Source organism: Mastomys coucha, unplaced genomic scaffold (genome assembly GCF_008632895.1).
Source record: "Mastomys coucha isolate ucsf_1 unplaced genomic scaffold, UCSF_Mcou_1 pScaffold5, whole genome shotgun sequence".
Classification (NCBI taxonomy): domain Eukaryota; kingdom Metazoa; phylum Chordata; class Mammalia; order Rodentia; family Muridae; genus Mastomys; species Mastomys coucha.
In genome coordinates this window covers 45415115-45436101 of record NW_022196911.1, presented here as the reverse complement: position 1 = coordinate 45436101, position 20987 = coordinate 45415115, and the positions used below count along the sequence as shown (strand labels likewise).

Below are 20987 nucleotides of genomic sequence, written 5' to 3'. Positions count from 1 at the left end.
GTGAGTTCCAGGACAGCCAGGGATACACAGAGAAACCCTGTCTCGAAAAACCAAAACAAACAAACAAACAAACAACAACAACAACAACCCCCAGAAAAAGAAAAGGAAGAGAAACAAAAGTTCTGATGAAAATTATAGTATTATAGTATAAGCAATGATTGTAAAACAATATTTTGATTGAATCACAAAATAAAAATGAAGACAGGCTGGCAGGAAGGCTCATCAAGTAAGGATGCTTGCTGCCAATGCTGATGATCTAAGTTCAAGCCCTGGAGCCCATATGGTAGAAGAAGAGAACTGACTCCTACATAATGGTTCTGTGATCTTCATGCATGACTTATAACACACCAGTACATGTACACACACATATTAAATATGTGCAAAACAACCTGTAAGAGCCAAACACAAGATACTAAACAGTAATCTGCTATCTCTCTGGAGTGTGTACTAAGGTATTCCTCACATGCCTGGACCCTTGGATTCTTTCTTTTTTTTTTTTTTTTTTTTTTTTTTTTTTCGAGACAGGGTTCTCTGTATAGCCCCGGCTGTCCTAGAACTCACTCTGTAGACCAGGCCGGCCTCGAACTCAGAAATCTGCCTGCCTCTACCTCCCAAGTGCTGGGATTAAAGGTGTATGCCACCACTGTCTGGCAAACCTTGGATTCTTCTGAGACATTTATACTCATTTTTGTGAAACCCATACACCCATACTCATGGTAGGTTAATTTATGGACATAAGACCTTAACAACAATAGTTCATAGTAGGATAATTTTTTTGTTGTTTTTTTTGTTTTGTTTTGGTTTTGTTTTTTTGTTTTTTTTCGAGACAGGGTTTCTCTGTGTAGCCCTGGCTATCCTGGAACTCACTCTTTAGACCAGGCTGGCCTCGAATTCAGAAATCCACCTGCCTCTGCCTCCCAAGTGCTGGGACTAAAGGCGTGTGCTACCACCGCCCAGCTGATAATTGTAACTGTACTGTAATACAAGTTTTTAAAAATTGGTTCTTTTTATTTCTGGAATTTTCCATTTACTAATTTTGGAGTGAGGTTAGCTGAAGTAGCTGAAGTCTTAGCAGAACCTTGGTAAGGAAAAGCTGCTGCTGATTGCATGTTTATGAAGGTCTACGAAACACACATCTTACCTGTAGAGGCAGGTCAGCTCTCCTGACCCTAGTGTCAACAAGAGACTTGGAGTAGGATGAAGGATAGTCGAAAACTGTTTGGCTCCTACCATTGAGCCCTAAAGCCTCTGACTCCCTGGGTGATAGAAGGGAAGTGAACCCTTTCCCCCACTCAGAGCCACACTTAACATTAAACATTCTACAAGGCAAATTGACTGGCTAAAACATCTGTGACTGTGTAGAGCCAAAGTGTTTCCCAGGTGGGGAGCCAGATTCTCTTGGGATAGATTTAGCTTTTTAAATGAGTCATTTATTGCCTACCTCTCTGTGTCATCTGAAGTCCTTACAAACATTGAGTAAATCCTTTTAGAATGTACCAGCAAGACCTCATCTTCCATAAGAATGTCATTATATAGTATCTGAGGCTTAGAAGGGAGACTTCCACAGCTGCTGTAGCCGCCTACCGGATGTTTCTACCCATGTATTTCAAGAATCTTGATTTATCAGTTTTGTTGTTGTTCTGTTACTATAAAACCTCCAGTAAACAGGTAGGCTGGGGAAAACTAAATCGGCTTCCCTGTGTATGGTGACTCATTTTTGAGGTGAGAAATGTGTTTTTGTGTCCTGAGTCATATCTTTTGCACTTCAGCACTCTAGAGTTTGTTTGGGTGAGATGTCTACAGGTGGACTCTAGACAGCTTTAACATGAGGGCTGGTGACAAATGAGACACCCTTGTGAGCACTGCCTTGGACCTTTCCACTGTCACTCCAGGGGAGAAGAGAGGTCCTGGAGACTGAGTTCAGTCACCTATAGCTAGTGATTTAGTCAGTGATCCCTGTATAACGAACCCTCGCCCCTGTGCTCCCTAAAACCCCCAAACAAAAAACCCCAACATACAAAACCCTAGCACATAGAATTAGGAGAATTTTCCAGTCAGTCAACAACTGAGGTACAAGGAGAGTATGATGTATACAGAGGGCGTGGGAGCTTCAAGCACACGACCTATCACCCATCTTTTGCTCTATGCATCTCTTCATTCGGCTGTTCCTGAGCTACATCTTTTAGAGTAAACCAGTAAATACATATAAGGCACCTCTCTGAGTTCTGGGCTTATTCTATTTAACAAATTATTGACTCTGAGAGGAGCTTGTCAGAATCCTCAAATTTGTAGTCGGTTCAGAAATGTGGCTGGGCTATCTTGGCCTCCTGTTTGCAGCTGTCACTGAAGGGTGTAGAGTCTTGTGAGACTGAACATAAGGAGTCTGGTTTGGGTAGTGTCAGGACAGAGCTGAACTGGCAGAAGTGATGTCTGTAAAAAAGATGTCACATTGGTAGTCAAAAACCATATCAGGGCAGGAGAGATGGCTCAGCGGTTAAGAGCACTGACTGCCCTTCTAGAGGTCCTGAGTTCAATTCCCAGCAATCACAAGGTGGCTCACGACCATCTGAATTGGGATCTGATGTCCTCTTCTGGTGTGTCTGAAGACAGCATCAGTATACTCATATACATAGGATAAAAAAATATATATATATTTTTAAAACCACATCAGAAGTATTTGGGTAGTGGGAGTGTTCTCTGTTGTGACAATGATAGTGGTCACATGGTATGGGCTGTACATTTTCGAAATCATGGAAATGTGGAACAAACTTTAAACTTCATATCAAGGAGTTGGCAGATGGGTCAATGGGTGAAGACGCTTGCACAGGGAAAGTGAATGAGTTCAAATCACTGGGACCCACATAAATGGTGGAAGGAGAGAACAGACTTCTCAAAGTTTTCTTCTGACCTTCACACACCTGCATGTGCACCCCCCAGTCCATGTATCTGAAATAATTCTTAAAATTATGGACCAAGAAGTCCTCAGTTGATGTGATGCTTTCCACACAGGAGGCCTAGCGCTCCATCCCCAGCACTGCATAAACCATGTAGTGTCTCATGCCAGCACCTGGGAAAAGGGAGGAAGTCTAGATGTTCAAGAGCATTATCAGCTACAGATTGATTCCACGGCCAGCCCAATGTACCTGAGACCTTGTCTCTAAATAAGTAAATGGATAATTAAATAAATAAGGGCCAAAGAGTTAAAAAGTGCTAAAAAGGTGCCAGATGCCAAATCAGATGTCCTAAGTTTGATCCTTATACCCACATTGTAGGAGAGAATAAATCTCTTGAATGTGGGGCCAGCCTGGTCTACAGAGAGAGTTCCAAGTCAGTCAGGACTACACAGAGAAACTCTGTCTCAAACAACAACAACAACAACAAAACAAACGGAGAGAGCTGATTTTCTTGCAAGTTGTTTGTTGGCCTTCACACCCATGCAGTGGCAGTTGCAAATGTACTCTACACTAACATAAAGTTTAAAAAAATTATTTGTGTGTAGGGATGTGTTTGTGGCAAGGTTGTAGCTAGTGGCAGAGTGCTTAATTAGTAGGCACAAGTGTGGGTGTGAATGTAGGGGAAGGCGGGGAAAGGGACAATAGGAGCAACTGTGCTCAAGATCAGTTCTGTAATCCCAGAATTAGGAGGCAAGTTCAAGGCCAGTCACATCTACAAATCATGTTCCAGGTTAGCCAGCACTTTACTGGAAGATCCTCCCTCAACACAACATACAACTGGAAGCAGAAGTGTTTACTGAGGGAAGGGAAGAGCAAGCAGAAGTCAGGTGGCTCCAGAGGGAAGGACAGCCTCCATTGCAGGTGCTAGGTAGGAATGGCATAAGGTGAGTTGGTATTTCTTTTCTGCTTCATGTGTCTTCATGTGACATAGCTATACATGTAAGAGTATGTGTGTGTGTGTTCTTTCTCATACATTCATGACATGTGTACATACACGTGAGTAATTTTAAAGATTTTAAATTTTATTTTTATTTTGTGTGTATGGTTATTTTGTCTGCACATGTGTGTGTGTGTATCATGTATGTGCCTGGTGCCCATGAAGGTCAGAATTGGGTATCAGATCCCCTGGTACTGTAGTTACAAACAGTTGTGAGCTGCCAAATGAGTGTTGGAGATTGAAGCAGGATCCCTTTAAAAAGAAAGAAACAACAACAGCAACAAAACAGCCAGTGCTCTTACCCACTGAGCTATTTTTCCAACCCCAAGAACATTATTTGTTTAAAAAAAGAAAGAATCAGGTGGTGGTGGTATACAACTTTAGTTCTAGCACTTGGGAGCCAGAGGCAGGCAGATCTCTGAGTTTGAGGCCAGCCTGGTCAACAGAGCAAGTTCCAGGACAACCAGAGCTACACAGAGAAGCTCTGTCTCAAAAAGCAAAAAAGAAGACAGACAGACAGACATGTATGAAATTACTGAAGGATAAGTAAAAAACAAAAAATTTCTAACAAAACAAGGGCATGGTGCACATGCCTGTGAGCCCAGTGCTATCACAGACAGAGACAGGAAGAGCAATGGGGCATGCTGGCTGCCAGTCTGGTTTCAGGTTCAATGAAGAGATCCTGTCTACAGTGTCTCAGTGGATTTGGATGGAGAATGATAAGGACCTACTGATCTTGCTTTCGTATACACAGACATATGTAAGTACAGCACACTCATGGAGCCCTCAAACCTATACAAGCCATAATGAGAACGAAGGAACAAATGCAATTAAGAAAAAAGAGAGCTCCTAATTTAAAATTTATGATACCCAGTAACTACATGGTGGCTCACAACCATCTGCAGTGGGGTCTGATGGCCTCTTCTAGTGTGTCTGAAGAGAGCAATGGTGACTACATAAAATAATAGTAATAATAATAAAACTTTTTAAAAACTTTTTATTATTTTTTAATTTTTTTTTTTTTCGAGACAGGGTTTCTCTGAATAGCCCTGGCTGTCCTGGAACTCACTCTGTAGACCAGGCTGGCCTCGAACTCAGTAATCTTCCTGCCTCTGCCTCCCAAGTGCTGAGATTAAAGGTATGCGCCACCACTGCCCGGCAAAATAAAACTTATAATGGAGCTGGAGGTGGTTCTAGCAGCAGCTGAAGGAGCCTCTCAAGGCATGAAGTTTTCTTACAAACTATCCAGACTAGCTTGTCCAGAAGACCGTCAGGCTGAAGAGTTCTTACAAGTCAATAAGAAAAGCCTAGAATAGAAAATTGGACAAGTTACATGATAGACAATTAAAAGGAATCTACACGATCAATGCAAGGTGTTTAACATATCGGTGGTAAAATAAGTTGTATTTTCTACCAATTCATTTGACAGGGTCTAATTAGTTTGTGTACAGAGAAATGACCAATATTAGTGTAGCCAGTGAGAAAAAAATGGATGCAAAATGAGTACTGTTGCTTGTAGTAGGGTTGAATCAAGGAAAGATGAATTTGAAAGGGGATGAAGACATTGAAAAAGAGTTAAGACTTGGAGATAGATGTCTAACCACTTTTATCTTTGCTGACTGTTCAACACCAAGCTTCTAGAAAATTTTAGATAAGTAACAACACGTATTGGATGAATAATAAAGGTATCTTTGCTAGATAAGGTTTATCAATTCCTAAGGTCTGCTTCAGGTTAACACTGACTTGAAGGTATATATATGTCTGGTATCTTTTCATTTACTAACTTTGTTAAACTATTTGGATAAACTGAATCATAAAAGAAACTTGTAATTTTCTATAATGACATACCATGGGAGGGCCAGAAGACTGAGGTTCCCAGACTATTTGTGGACTGTATAGTTTGGAGCCATCATGTCCTCATTTTTATTAAAATTTCATATTTAGTATTGTGTGTCTTATGAATTTGTGTAGAGGTCAGAGTACAACTCAATCTCTTCTCCCACATTGAATTCTGGGAATCAAATTCAGGTCATCAAGCTTGGTGGCAAGAGTCCTTCTCTGCTGAGCCATCCCCATGGCCCCCAAAACATTTTTTTGTATATGTATTGCCCAAATACCTGAGAGCCACTTTCTTTTTTTTTTTTTTTTTTTTTTTTTTTTTTTTTTTTTTTTTTTTTTTTACTTATTTATTTATTTATTTATTTATTTAATGTTTGTGAGTACACTGTAGCTGTCCTCAGACACGCCAGAAGAGGGCATCAGATTTCATTACAGATGGTTGTGAGCCACCATGTGGTTACTGGGATTTGAACTCAGGACCTCTGGAAGAGCAGTCAGTGCTCTTACCCGCCGAGCCATCTCTCCAGCCCGAGAGCCACTTTCTTGCTTTTCTGTACAGTTTTCTCATCTTAAGAACTTCCTTCCAACTCCACCTACAAAAATTTGCATATCTATGAGGTCCAGTCCAGGTCTCACCTCTTTCTCTGCTAGTTTTAGACAGAAAAGTTCTGCCTCAAGCCCTCTACTCCTTCAGTACTGGCATATTTTAACACCTCACTGCAGAAGTCGATTTTTTTGGCTCTCTTAAATTCAGGGCCATCTGGGTAACACAAGCCAAAACCCATCCTAAATAAATTTAGAAAAATATTTTTTTAAAAAAATTACGTGTACTTATGTAGTATCTGTATGTGGCTATATGCACCTCAGAGAGCAGGTGTCATTGGTGTCCGGAGGCAGCATGTAATACACTGGAACTAAAATTACAGGCAGTTAGTTGTGAGTTTGTGAGTGATGGGAACTGAATCCTCTGCAAGAGCAAGTGCTTTTGATCACTGAGCTCTCTCTCCAGTCCCTTAAGGGGGATCCTTCCACCTTAGCCTCCTGAATACCTAAAAACTGGGTGGGACCAAAGCCTGTGCCAACCTGGCTTCAAATTTTTATTTTGAAAATGCTCTTTATAAGGTAAATAAGGATAGCAAATTCTCTTCTTTAAAATTAGGGAGTGAGAATTGGCGGGTTACTAAGTTGACCCAAACTCAAATCCTGCCTTTCTCTTGGGGTGGCAGGAATAAAGCTGGCTTCACATGTAGTTACATAGATGATAAAAACCTGTTGTTTCTTTCCCCAGTATTCAAAGCTTTGGGTCACAACTAGAGGCGATCAGGATTCTCAAAGATCCAGCCAAATCCTTAGCCACTTCAATCTTACAGCGTTTCAGCATGATGAAAAACGAGTGGGTTATGAAATGGCTATTTTAAATCAGCACATGGCATCACCCTTTTTTCCCTCAATTCTGTCGCTAAGGTATTTTAGCGACAATTCTGATTTTAACGACTAAAATCAGGAAAGAGCACGGGAACATGGCAAGGTGACTTCATGTTACATGAGATTGTGAATCTAGATAGTGTTTTGTTAGGTAAAGAGGTCCCAGGTTCAGGGCGATGACTCCGCAGGAAAGGCGGTGTCTGGTGCCCGAGGGAATCTCACTGCACAAGCACACCGGCCCGACCTCTCACCATTTCTGATGAAGGCCATAGGTCCCAGGCGGTGTTGGAACAGGGTTCCTAACTCAGTGGGTGGGCCTTCTGGATGTCCACCAACACACCGGCCCTCAAGGACCAGGGCGACCCATGCGAGAACGCGTGCCAAACCCGTCCGCCCTCGGGAGCGCGCACCCGCCCGTTTGTGTCGGCCCGCCTTCTTTCTTCATACCCAATCAGCAACCACTTCCTGCCTCACTCTTAACCAATCACTACGCTCCACGAAGAATAGCCCTAGGGGGCGTATGGGAAAGAGCTTCGAGCGATGGCCGTATCTACCAGTAGATTTTCAGATCTTGCGCAAAGGGGCGGGATCTGATGTTCGTTGTAGCCACTCAGGAACGAGGGGCGGACGCGGGGTTGGGCTTCGTGCGGTGGGGCTCGCTCGCGCGGCGGCGGTAGCCGAGGCCTCTTAGTTCTGCGGCACGTGACGGTCGGGCCGCCTCTGCCGCTGTCTCCACTGCAGCACGGGGCCGGGTGTGCGGGTGGGAGAAGGTTGAGGGAGCCGCCAGTGGTCCCCGGGAGGCTCGAGGTGAGACGGGAAGCGTGTGCGGGGACCTCAGGCCTGGGACGAGCCGTGGGGGCCTGGGTGAGCGGCGCCGCGGCGGAGGGGGTCGGGCGTGGCTGGAGTCTCGACGGCTGAGGGGTTGGGAGGGCTTTCGAATGGCGCAGGCCCGGGCGGACGGACAGGGCAGTGAAGAGAGCGGCCGAGTTAGAGAGGCTAGCCTGGGCAGCGCCGCCGGGGTCGGGAGGCGTGGCAGGTGTCCTGGGGTTTCCCTTGACCTCTGAGAAAGCTAACAACTTCCGATGGCTTTGCTTCTAGAGCTTTCTTAGGCCCTGTCGTGGCCCACCCAGAGGTGGACTGAGTAATCCGGTACAGGTGAGGTATTAGAATTAGGCCTAGTAGGTAGTCCAGATAGTAGGGAAAGGTGAAGTAAATCCAGAGAGATAAGCGTTACAGTTTCAATATTAGAAAATAACATGCCCAGAGCGAAGACTGGACCACAGCACCCTGATGAGGGAGTAGAATGTACTAGAACGTGTACCGCTTGAGAAACTTAAGGCTTAACTATTAAATAAAGCACCTGCCTATTCGGTGGTGGATAGATAGTAATCCAGTGGGGGTGTTTACTGGACCTTAAAAGCAGGAAATACAGGCGAAAGTTCAGTTAGTGAGTGGAGGAAACTGAGGCCTAGAAGTTTGAAATGACTGGCCCAAGGTCATATAGGTAGTTCTAGTCGTCCAGTTGGGATTGTAACTGTGGACTAGACAGTTTGGGTTTCTTAGTTAAAGTTAAAAGTCCTGGTTCAAGCACTGCAATTAATCGGGGGAGTGGAAATTTGGGAGATTTTTCTACTTTAGGGCTTAGTCCCCAGGAGTAGACAGAATGGCTGATGGCCTTGTATTAGATTAAGAGGTAAATGGGAATGAGAAATTGGATGTATAGTAAAGGTTCAGTGGGTAGTAATTGCATTGGCTTCTTGTAGTCTTAATGCCTTGGTCATTACATGATATACTAATTATCGTATTAAAGTCCTGTGTGCCAGGACCTGAGGACACATTCATGATACTTTGTGTATTAACTGCTGGTCATGACACTAGTGATTGCTGGTTGTGTGAAGTTAAACCGAACTGAATATTAAAAGCTTGACAAAGGTGAGCTACAGTTTCTTTACCCTTCTGAAATGGAAGATTCTGCCTGTTTTTTTAAAATATTTTGCTCCCCACCCCCTTTAAAGGGGGAAATTGGGTTATCTTAAAAATCTCTGTATATTTTCCAATAACGTTTGAAAGGGCATGAACAGAACCAATTCTCATGTTGTACTTAGGCTGTAATTAAGCTTACAGGCCAGGCAGGGTACAGCACAGGTGAGCCAAGCCCTGAAGAACTGTATATAGTAGTGAACCATCCACAATAGTTTACTGAGCTGTCAGAGAATGGGTGTCTCCACCTTGCTATCTTAACTCAACAGTGCAATTAGCTCCTTAATCTTTCAAGGGCCACAAGGCATGTGCATCTTGACCACACACCTTTCATCCTTGTCCAGCAGGGGTCACTTGCCCAGCAAGAGAAACTTTAAGGGAATAGAGTGGCAGTTGGTAAGCATAACTGCAGAAGACAGTGTCCAGTATGGTCACTTTGCTTCCTAGCCTTTTAAAATGGGAATGAATCTGTTACTTGCTTTACCTTTGAGAGGGCAGATACTAAGAAACTGCATTGGAAAGTGTAAGGAAATGGGACAAATAGAACTAACAGCTCATAAAAAGTCCTAAGAAATAATTAAAGTGCCAAAGATAGATGTAGTCTGTATAGCTTAATGTAAAACTCATTAGGAAAGTGCTTATTAAATGCTTTGTTATTGATACAAGTGCTAGGTAAGAATTTTTAGGCTTATTTTAATTTTCTGTATATGTGTGTTTTGCCTGCATATATGTCTGTGTACTATGTGTGTGTGAACCATCATGTTGGTGCTGGGGGTCACACCTGGGTCCTCTGGAAGCCAGTACTTATAACCACTATGTCTTCAGCCCTGAAACTTTTCTTTTTCTTTTTTTTTTTTAAGGAATCTAGAAAATTTTTATATTGTGGTATTCATGTCTTTTAAGAAAAAAATCTCTTTTAAGATTTATTTAGGACTGGAGAGATAGTTCATTGGTTGGAGCACTGGCTGCTCTTCCAGAGATCCTGAGTTTAATTCCCAGCAACCACATGGTGGCTTATCGTCATCTCTAATGAGATCCGATGCCCTCTTCTGGTGTATCTGAGGACAGCGTGCTCATATTCATGAAATAAATCTTTAAAAAAATATATATGTGCATATATATATATTTAAAAACATTTATGTGTATATTGGTGTGAGTATATGCAATATTTTATTGATGGATGCTCATTGGGGCCAGAAAAGGCCATTATATTCTCTGGAGTTGGAATTACAGGCAGTTGTAAGCTACCCAACTGGAAACTGAAGCCATCTCTCCATCCTGTGTATTCACATCTTAAAGTGAATTAATAGGAAAAAAGTTACTAAAAAATCACTTCTTAGCCGGGCAGTGGTGGTGCATGCCTTTAATCCCAACACTTGGGAGGCAGAGGCAGGTGGATTTCTGAGTTCAAGGCCAGCCTGGTCTACAGAGTGAGTTCTAGGACAGCCAGGGATACACAGAGAAACCCTGTCTCAAAACAAACAAACAAACAAACAAAAAAATCACTTCTTATTAGTTGGGTGGTGTGGTAGTGGCTAACCTTTGATCCCAGCATGAAGGAGGCTGAGGTAGATTTATCCCTGAGTTCAAGATCAGCCTGGTCTACAGAGTGAGTTCCAGGACAGCCAAGTCTATACAGAGAAACCCTGGATCACAAAACAACAGATTACTTCTGTGTTTCTGTCAATGAAAAAAAAAACCCAAGAAGGTGGTATATAACTCTTGCCCACCACATGAAGCAGAAACCCTCAAGTCTGACATGTGAGTAAGGTATTATACATCTCATTTATAGAGCAGGTCCCAGATCACACTTTTTCAGGATGTTGTCCTGTCTTTGTTCCCCTACCTCATCTCCCAAATACTGAGGATGGACCCTAGGGCTTTGAACTTAGCAGTTAGGAAAACACTACTTAGCTGTATCTCCTGACTGCCAAGGTGATCTTGAATTTCTTGGGTTCACTTAATCATCCAAATTCAGCTTCCCAAGTACCTGGGACTACAGGAGTATATAATCATGCATTTTTTTTTATTATTTTTTAATAGATAAGCATTTAAAGTTATATTTTTCCCCATTAAATGTTGTAATTCTCACAAAATATTTGGGTTTTTTTAAACAATTTATTTATTTATTTTATGTATATGAGTACACACTGTAGCTGTACAGATAGTTGTGAGCCTTCATCTGTTTGTTGGGAATTGACTTTTTTTTTTGTAGGACCTCTGCTCGTTCCTGTCGGCCTCCCTCCCTCAGTCCCCTCTCGCTCTGGCCTAAAGATTTATTTATTATTATAAATAAGTACACTGTAGCTGTCTTCAGATCTCGTTTCGGGTGGTTGTGAGCCACCATGTGGTTGCTGGGATTTGAACTCAGGACCTTCAGAAGAGCAGTCGGAGCTCTTACCCCCTGAGCCATCTCACCAGCCCAAAATATTTGATTTTTGTTTGTGCATGCATGTGCCGTGGCATTTGGACATGTGTGGAAGTCGGTATGATTTTTCTGGATTTGGTTTTTCTCTTTCAGTCTTAGGGATTGGACTCAACCTGTAACTCTTCTTGACAAGTGCCTTCACCCTATGCCTTCTCTGTGGCCTTTAATTGTGTGCTTCTATGTGTATGTACCCATGAGTACAGAATCCCCCAGAGCTGGAGTTAAAGGCGATTGTATACCACTTAATGTGGGTATCAGGTCCTTTGCAAGAGCAGTAAGCACTTTTAATTTCTGAGCCATCTCTCTAGCCCATGTTTTAAATTTTTGACAAGGTGTAAGTAGTAGTAAAACCTGAACGCACACACACACAAATAGTGGAAAGATGATAAGAGGGTAGGGTACTTGCTGCCAAGCCTGATGGCTAGAGTTCCATTGCAGGGTGCCACTTGGTGGAAGGAAAGCACTGACTCCTGGAAGTCACCCTCTGACTTCCACAATAATAAATACAACTAAGTGCTTATATTTCCCCCAAAATAAAGCTTAGAGTATTAAGACCAAAAAAAAAATTTTTTTTTCGGGTTTTTTTTTTTTTTGAGACAGGGTTTCTCTGTGTAGCCCTGGTTATCCTGAAACTCACTCTGTAGACCAGGCTGGCCTCTAACTCAGAAATCCATCTGCCTCTGCCTCCCAAGTGCTGGGATTAAAGGCATGCGCCACCACCACCCGGCTAAGACCAAAAAATTTTTAAGAGACTATGTCAAATGTGGGCTGAGGAGATGGCTTAGATGGTGGTGTACCTACCCTGTTGTTCAAGTGTTAAGATCTGAATTCAGATTGGCAGCATTCAGTGCTGGGGGCTGGAGACACTGGGATGCTAAAGCTCACTGGCCAGGTAGCCGATGTAGGCTTTTAGGTTCTCTCAGAGACCATGTGTCAGAAAAATAAAGTGAAGGGAGATGGAGGAAGACATCAGGTCTGTGTCCTTTGTACACACATGCCTGAACATAGACTTACACCAATAGTATGCTGAAATGAATTCAATGAATGTATAGCTTATATAGAAATCACATTTAAAATTTTCCATGCTATTTCAAAAATTACTTTGTATTTATTTTAGAATATTAGGTCATTTTACTATTCCTGTAATTTTCATAAATGAAAGAAATTAGAGCCAAAGTTTCTTTTTGAGTTTTGAAACAGGATTATACTATGTAGCCCTGGCTGACCTGGAATTCATAGTGTAGAACTGGCCTCAAACTTGTGATCATTCTGCTTCTTCCTCTTTAAGTATTGGGTTACAGGTCTACAAAACCAAATCCTGCTTGAATTTGTTTTTTTAAATTTTTTTTTGTTTTTTTTTTGTTTGTTTGTTTTTTTGAGACAGGGTTTCTCCTTGTAGGCTGTCCTGGAACTCAGTCTGTAGACCAGGTTGGCCTCGAACTCAGAAATCCGCCTGCCTCTGCCTCCCAAGTGCTGGGATCAAAGGTGTGCGCCACCACCGCCCGGCGAATTTGTTTTTAAATTCTTCTAAGAAGTAAAGTCTTCAGTGGCTGGGGATATGACTAAGTGGTTAACAGTACTGGGTGCTCCTCAAGAGGACCTGTCTTTAGTTCCTAGCACCAACATGGTGACTCAAAACCATCTGTAACTCTAGAGCCAGAGAATTTGATGCCCTTTTCCAGCCTCTTGGCACTATGCACATACATGGTATCTAGGCACACATGCAGGCAAATGGACACTCATACATAAGAAATTACAAAAATAATGTATCTTTAAAAAATACAAGCATTGGGGTTGGGTTTTATTATATAGGTCTATAGACTGGAGGAGGGAGAACTGGATGTAGATGAGCTGACCAAGGTCACCTAGAAGCTGGAGAAACGACAACAGTCCCTGACAGGACAGGGTACAGTTCACTACTGAGTTGTCTTGATAATAAGGAATTGAGGTTTCAAAATAGAACACTGGGGATGCAGCTCAGAGGCAGGGCTTCTGTCCACCTTCAGGAGGCTCTGGTTTTGGTCACAGCTCTGTGAAATAATAAAAATCTCAACTTTCCATGAAAAATAAAATTAAGGCTTTACTATTGTGTGTATAGGTGTACACGGTGTGGGTGGATGTAGGGGTTCTTTCTATTATGTGGGTTCCAGGGAATGAACTCAGATTGTCAGTCTTGGCAGTGAGTGTCTTTACCCACTGAGAGCCTTCTTACCAGCCTATCTTTTTCTTTTTCTTTCTTTCTTTTAGTTTTTCGAGACAGGGTTTCTCTGTGTAGTCTTGGCTGTCCTGGAACTCACTCTGTAGACCAGGCTGGCCTTGAACTCAGAAATCCGCCTGCCTCTGCCTCCCAAGTGCTGGGATTAAAGGTGTGTGCCACCACCGCCCGGCATAATTTTATTTATTTATTTATACAACCAGGGAGGGGATGACACGTGTACATGTATGGTGAGAGTGAGGGCAACTTGCATGAGCCTATTCTCTCAATCACATAAGTTCTGGGGATCAAACTTGGGCTTGGTGGCAAAGCTTTTTTTTTTTTTTTTTTTTTTTTTTTTTTTTTTTTTTTTTTTTTTTTGGTATACATTAGTATAGCACTAAACATATTTATATCAAATCTTTAGAACCTTTTCAGACTCTTCATATTAAACTCTCCTTTGTTTCTTCTTCCAGCCCTTATCACAATTCTGTTTCTCTACTTGTATGTTTGGACACTTAAGATGCTTTATGTAGGCTGGAGAGATGGCTCAGTGGTTAAGAGCACTTGCTATTCTAGGACCCAGATTTGGCTCCCAGCACCCAAAGGAGGATCATAACCATCTGTTAACTCCATCCAATTCCTGGGGGTCTAATGGCTCTGACCTCCACAGGCACCAGGCACTCATACACATAAAAATAACGTGTAACAAATGTTCTCAACCTCAGTGCAGTGGTTCTCAACCTTTCTAATGCTGTGATCCTTTAATACAGTTTCTCATGTGGTGATCCCCAACCATAAAATTACTTTCCTTCATAGCTGTAATTGTTCTGCTGTTATGAGTAGTAATGTAAGTAACTGATAGGCAGAATATCTCTCATGTGACCCTGGAAAAGGGGTTGTTCAATTCTCCCTCAAGTGGTTGTGACCCAGAGGTTGAGAACCATTGCCTTAATGTAGTATCTGTAACAGGCTTGGTTACTAAGCTATTGTTATAGTGATGAACATGCATGTGCCGATACCTCTGAAAACCTGCTTTTAGTTATTTTGGTTGTACAACCAGAATGAAGATGTTGGATTAGCTGTATGGTAGCTGCTTATCCATAGCACTTAGATCATTTTATAATTCCACTCATGGTGCACAAGGGAACATTTGCTATCATATTTATTGTATCTGGATTATATTTTTAGTCAAAGCTTCATAAGCTTTTGTGTCTTGCTGTGTTTATAACAATATCATGGTGAGTTTTGGTAGAAATTGTCGACTTATATTGCTTTGAGAATGTGGGAAGTGTTCAAGAAAAGAAAGCAAGTGGTTAAAAGTAATAATGCGGCCAGAGTGAAAGGTGATAGCCACATTGGAAGTCACCAAGAAAAATTCGGAGGAAAACACCTGGCACTTGGGCACATTTTGGTGTTTTTTTATTTTGTTTAAGGTAGGATCTCACTATATAGCTTTTATCAGCCCAGACTTATATTCCAGGTGGGCATAGAACTCAGATCTGCTTGTTTCTGCTTCCCAGGTGCTGATACTAAAGGTTATGTTACCATGCCAGACTGTTTTCTCTCCCTCCCTCCCTCTCTCTTTCTTAGCATTTGTGGTTCATTGAAAAGAACATCAACATATTAACATAGGATTAGGGGAAGAGTAAGACACAACCAAGACTGGGTATGGACTTCTCAGGATTTTTGTTTGTTTGTTTGTTTTCAAGACAGGGTTATAGCCCTGTATAGCCCTGGCTGTCCTGGAACTCACTCTGTAGACCAGGCTGGCCTTGAACTCAGAAATCCACTTGCCTCTGTCTCCCAAGTGTTGGGATTAAAGGCATGCGCCACCACTGCCCTGCTCAAGGATTTCTCCATTTTAAGAAGTTTTTTTAGTAGTATGCTAGAATAGAAAGAGGAAATGGATAATGAATATGAATGTGTATGAGGGAGGTAGAAGGTGACTTGACTTAATTGAATGAGGGTTTTTGGGAGAATACTATGCAGAGCAACCTGAGGGAAAGGTCTGATTACTAGCCAGAGGATGTACAGGTGCTACAGATACAAGCTTTTATGACAGTGTTGAGGTGTAAAGAATCTCATCTGAGTGTAGGGTGACTTCAGAGAGGACAGACTGTCAGTAAGTATCCTTGTGTTGGTAAATGGAGAATCAGGGTTGACTGGGTGACCATGTAAGAAAGAGAAAATTGTGCCCTGGTGAGGACATGTTTATACTTGTAGTTCATCTACTTGTTCTTTCCCCAGTCTCTTGGCTCTGCTTTCTCAAGCCTCACCTACTCCCAGCTCACTTTGTGTGTCCTATATAGCTTGGCTTTTATTTCAGTAGAGCTGTGACCATTAGAAAGAGGGCCTGCCTACCTATCACTCATGATGGGCTAGTTTAATACACAAGAGAATTAAGTGCTTAGAAGATGTGTGATTAAACTAGCTGGTACTCTGCTTAATATTTTTGTTGTGGAATCTTAGAATACTAATTTTAAAATGTGTGTATACCTGAGAACTGAACAGCATCATCAGGGTCTATAGTAAGTCTTCAATGTGAAGTGAACTGTTACCTTTGTTATTTCATTTTAATGTTTTAATTAGTACACACTGTAAATTATATGTGAAAGAACTTTTGGGCATTACGTAACAGTTGGGGGTTAAGGAGATGGCTGATGGGTAAAGGTGCTTGCCACCAAGCCTGATAACCTAAGTTGATCCCTGGACTCAAGCAGTAGAAAGAAAGACTCCTTAAAATTGTCTTTTCACAGCTCTCGGGAAGAGGTTACACATAATAAAAAGTGTAATGGAATAATTAATTAAATACCCTTTATGTATTGTTTGACACTGTATGTGAGAGAAAGAGACAGATAGGGTTTCCTATGGTTTAGAGATTTTTACTCTGTAGCCAAAGACAACACTGAACTTCTGATCTCCTACCTGTGCTTCCTGAGTATGGGGTATTGGTGTAATTTATTTTATTCATTTTTGGTAGCACTTTACAGTTCAGACAGGCCTTTAATTCAGCGTTTTCTTATCTCAGTTACCCAAGTACTACTAGTACAGGTATGCACCAGAATATTTAGTTTATATGGTATAGTTAAGATATGTTTTTGAATGTTACTTTTAATTAACTGAATTTGGGAAAATCCTTTCATCTCCCAGGGTTCACTTTCCCTTTTTCATAGGTTGAAAATTAAAAAAAAAAAAAAAAAAAAAAAAAAAAAAAGAGTTCCATGATTTGAAACCCTGATTTTAAACAAGGAGCAAGCTAAGGTTAGTGGTTTTATGAAATTTAAAATGGGAAACAGCACATTTCACATTCCATTCTTTTTGCAGATAGATCATGGAAGGGAAATGGTTACTGTGTTTGCTACTGGTCCTTGGAACTGCAGCTATTGAGGCTCATGATGGACAGGATGATGACATGATTGATATTGAAGATGATCTTGATGATGTTATTGAAGAGGTAGAAGATTCAAAATCTAAATCAGATACCAGCACTCCTCCATCTCCAAAGGTTTGAAGTAGATCAGTCTTTTTCTTTTTGCTTTTATGAGACAGAATATCTCTTTGTAGCCTTGGCTGTCCTTGAACTCACCATGTAGACCAGGCTGTCTTGGAACTCAAAGATCCTCCTGCTTATACCTTTGAGTAAGGGGATTAAAGGTGTATGTAACCATTCTCAGCTTAAACCTTTTATCTTTTGGTTTAAAAAAAGAAGAAAAAAATGAAGCCAGAGGCTGGGGTTGCTTGCCTATTGCTCAGGCACTTCCCCACCCCACCTAAAAAATGGGGATTGTTTTTAAAGGCAAAGCAGCTTTTAAAAAGATATTTGCTAAGCTTTCTGACAGCCTTTGGTACATGTGGATTGAATTCAGGAACAGCTTTGAAAGCTTTGTGACAATTGAAGACAAATCCCAAGAGTAAATTCTAAAGAATGTTACTAAATGACCCATTCCTCCCAATACAGCAAGGGTCTTCTGTAGCTCTGGATGCCTTGGGATTTGATATACTTCAGAAGGGCTGGGATTGCAGGCTTGTTTGTGCCACTGTGCTTGGTTAAAATATTGCTGCTTAATTAATTTTATGTTTAACACAGGTCACCTACAAAGCTCCAGTTCCAACAGGAGAGGTTTATTTTGCTGACTCCTTTGACAGAGGGTCTCTGTCAGGGTGAGTATTTTTCCTGGGAGAAAAGGTTTTTAAGATTTATTTATTATCTGTAAGTACACTGTAGCTGTCTTCCGGCACACCAGAAGAGGGCATCAGATCTCATTTTGGATGGTTGTGAGCCACCATGTGGTTGCTGGGATTTGAACTCAGGACCTTCGGAAGAGCAGTCAGTGCTCTTACCCACTGAGCCATCTCACCAGCCCAAGGAAGAAAAGGTTTGAGAGGTGAATGTCTTGTAAATAAAAGTAGTGGGAAAGCACTGGACCCTTCTTAAGCAGTATTGGGGCTTGACCTAGTGTCATACACGGGAGGCAAGTGCTCTGCTGCTAGCTATAGCCTTAAATAGTGGGCCCCTGGGATAGTATGTCTAACTGTACATCTCGTCATACATGAGTGTATTTTGGAACTTTGCCTCTTGTTGCTTTTATTCCTGTTTTTCTCTTCTACCCTAGATTTTATTCTTTAGAAATTTTTTTTCTCTTGAGTCTTGTTATGTAGGGAAGATGGAACAGGAGAATGATGGTACTTGAAACAACATTTACTGTTACTTTTAACTCTGGGGTTTGTCTTAATTACAGGTGGATTTTATCTAAAGCCAAAAAAGATGACACTGATGATGAAATTGCCAAATATGATGGTGAGAGTTCCATTTGTTCTAGATACATTATATTAAAGTGGCAACTTGTCTCCATTGCATCTCTCTTTTTAAAATACATGTTTATTTTTGAGAATTTCATACTTGCATATAATATATTGATCACTATCATCTTCCCCCTACTCCTAACCTGACTCCTCCCAGATCTAACTTTGTTCTCCACTCCTGACTTAAAGCCCACTAATTGTAATTTGTGTTGCCCATATGCTCATGCTGGGGGTATCCACTAGATCCATGACATCTCTTAGGATTAGGTCAAAAGATGTTTGGAGCTTCAGTAATCAGGAGTATGTATTGCTCTCTCAGAGCCAAGTTTAGTTTGTCTCTCAGTACCCATATCAGTGCTTCCTCAACCACCAGTAACTCAAGCTCTTTGGACACTTTCTTTTGGCCTCCATGGGCAGACACACACATACACATACACACACAAAACTATTTATTTTAAAAATATCTTTATTTTTAACGTTAAAATACAATTACATTTTTTTCTTCCCTTTCCTCCCTCCAATCCTTCCCATGCACCCCATTGCTCGCTTTCAAATTCATGATCTTTCCTTATTACTATATTTTCCTTAAGTATATAAATACAACCTGCTCCTTATATAGTGTTATTTGCATGTATATGATTTCAGGGCTGACCACTTGTGTGGCTAATAGTCAAGAGTCATTTTGTATTCTTTTGTAGGAAAGTGGGAGGTAGATGAGATGAAGGAGACAAAGCTTCCAGGTGATAAAGGACTTGTACTGATGTCTCGGGCCAAGCATCATGCCATCTCTGCTAAACTGAACAAGCCTTTCCTGTTTGATACAAAGCCTCTCATTGTTCAGTAAGTTCAGTGCCATATTGACAATTTTCTAGAATGGGTAATCTCAGGTGACAGTATGAAACTTGAAATACTAAACAATCATATGTTCATAGTAGGAATTTTGTGTGAATTGGAATATGTTTGAGTGGCTTTTTTTTTTGTTGTTGTTGTTGTTGTTTTAACAGCTTGCAAAACAATCTAGGTGTTTACCTTCTTAGACGCAAACAATCGTCTGGAATTTGCATTAAGGGTTACTTTTATTTTATTTTTGTGTGGTCGAGTGGCCACATAAAAACACTAGGTGATAGTTACTTTGTGGTTAATCATATGAATTTGATAAAACATTACCAAGCTGGGAGAAATCAGTTAGGAAACATAATCTTTCAAAATGCCATAGAACTTTTTCTTTTCTCTCTGAAACTAGGTATGAGGTGAATTTTCAGAATGGAATAGAATGCGGTGGTGCCTATGTGAAGCTGCTTTCCAAGACCTCAGAACTCAACTTGGTAGGTTCTCTGTTTCTTAATATAAAATTTGCTCTATGAATCTTGATCTTGGGGTGTAGTTCAGTGGTAGAGTACATGCCTACCATTCACAGGGCCCTGGGTTTAATCCCTTTCATTTAAAAAGAGAAAAGTTTGCAAGACCTATGAAAATAAATGCTGTTCTGCTGTTGAACCATGGAGGCTTGATGCTGATGGGCTTTTAACTTGAAAAGGTGACTGTTGAAGCTTTAGCTATATTTTATTGCTGGTTTCTTAGCTGTGGAATTTTTTGGTTTGTGTTGTTGTTTTGTTTGTCGCTCTTCCGTTTTGTTTACTTTTGACACAGGATATCATTGGGTGGTATCCCTTGCTGCATGGAATTCGTTCTGTAGAGCAGGGAGGCCTCACCTGTCTCTACCTCATAAATGCAGGGATTCAAGCTGTGTGCTAACAATTTTCAGTTTTCTCAAGCTTACTTCTTGTTTTGAAAAGAAGTCTGTATGCATAAAACTTTTTTTAAAGCATTTTAGTATTTCTGGTGGTTAACAGTTATTTTTCATTGGTATCTGAAGAAGTGGTATTAAATCATAAGGTTTTCTTTAAAGCTAATAGAATAATTTGCATGCAGTTTTATGAGAGGAAGTATGTATTTTTCAAAGTTTGCTCTTTGAATTCTTTGACTAGAGTTACTTAAAGCACTCCACCTTTGTCTCTGAAGGATCAATTCCACGACAAGACTCCCTATACTATTATGTTTGGTCCAGATAAATGTGGAGAGGACTACAAACTGCATTTCATCTTTCGACACAAAAATCCCAAGACAGGTGTATATGAAGAAAAACATGCTAAGAGGCCAGATGCAGATTTGAAGACCTATTTCACTGACAAGAAAACACATCTTTACACATTAAGTAAGAAATCCAACTGTTTGGGGGTTTAAGACATAATTAGCATCTAGTTCATGTTAATATCGTATACTTAAAAGCCTTTCTTAGCCAGGCCGGTGGCTCTCGTCTTTAATCCCAGCACTTGGGAGGCAGAGACAGGCGATTTTTCTGAGTTCAAGGCCAGCCTGGTCTACAGAGTGAGTTCCAGGACAGCCAGGGCTCCACAGAGAAAC

At 41.2% G+C, this 20987-nt stretch overlaps 1 protein-coding gene across 3 annotated transcripts in view; it reads left to right on the top strand.

Moving 5' to 3' along the window:
• Window positions 1-20987, top strand: part of Canx (calnexin) — a 56134-nt gene that overhangs the window by 23554 nt on the left and 11593 nt on the right. Inside the window, exons 3-9 of one of the 3 annotated variants that reach the window (XM_031352662.1) lie at window positions 3685-3838; window positions 17085-17265; window positions 17848-17921; window positions 18500-18558; window positions 19262-19403; window positions 19807-19888; window positions 20586-20778. In XM_031352662.1, coding sequence (XP_031208522.1) covers window positions 17092-17265; window positions 17848-17921; window positions 18500-18558; window positions 19262-19403; window positions 19807-19888; window positions 20586-20778 — 724 coding nt within the window. In that variant the 5' untranslated portion in view covers window positions 3685-3838; window positions 17085-17091. Of the gene's footprint in view, window positions 1-3684; window positions 3839-7781; window positions 7963-7998; window positions 8020-17084; window positions 17266-17847; window positions 17922-18499; window positions 18559-19261; window positions 19404-19806; window positions 19889-20585; window positions 20779-20987 lie in introns of those variants that run through there. The other 2 variants (XM_031352661.1, XM_031352663.1) reach the window with 2 other exon arrangements.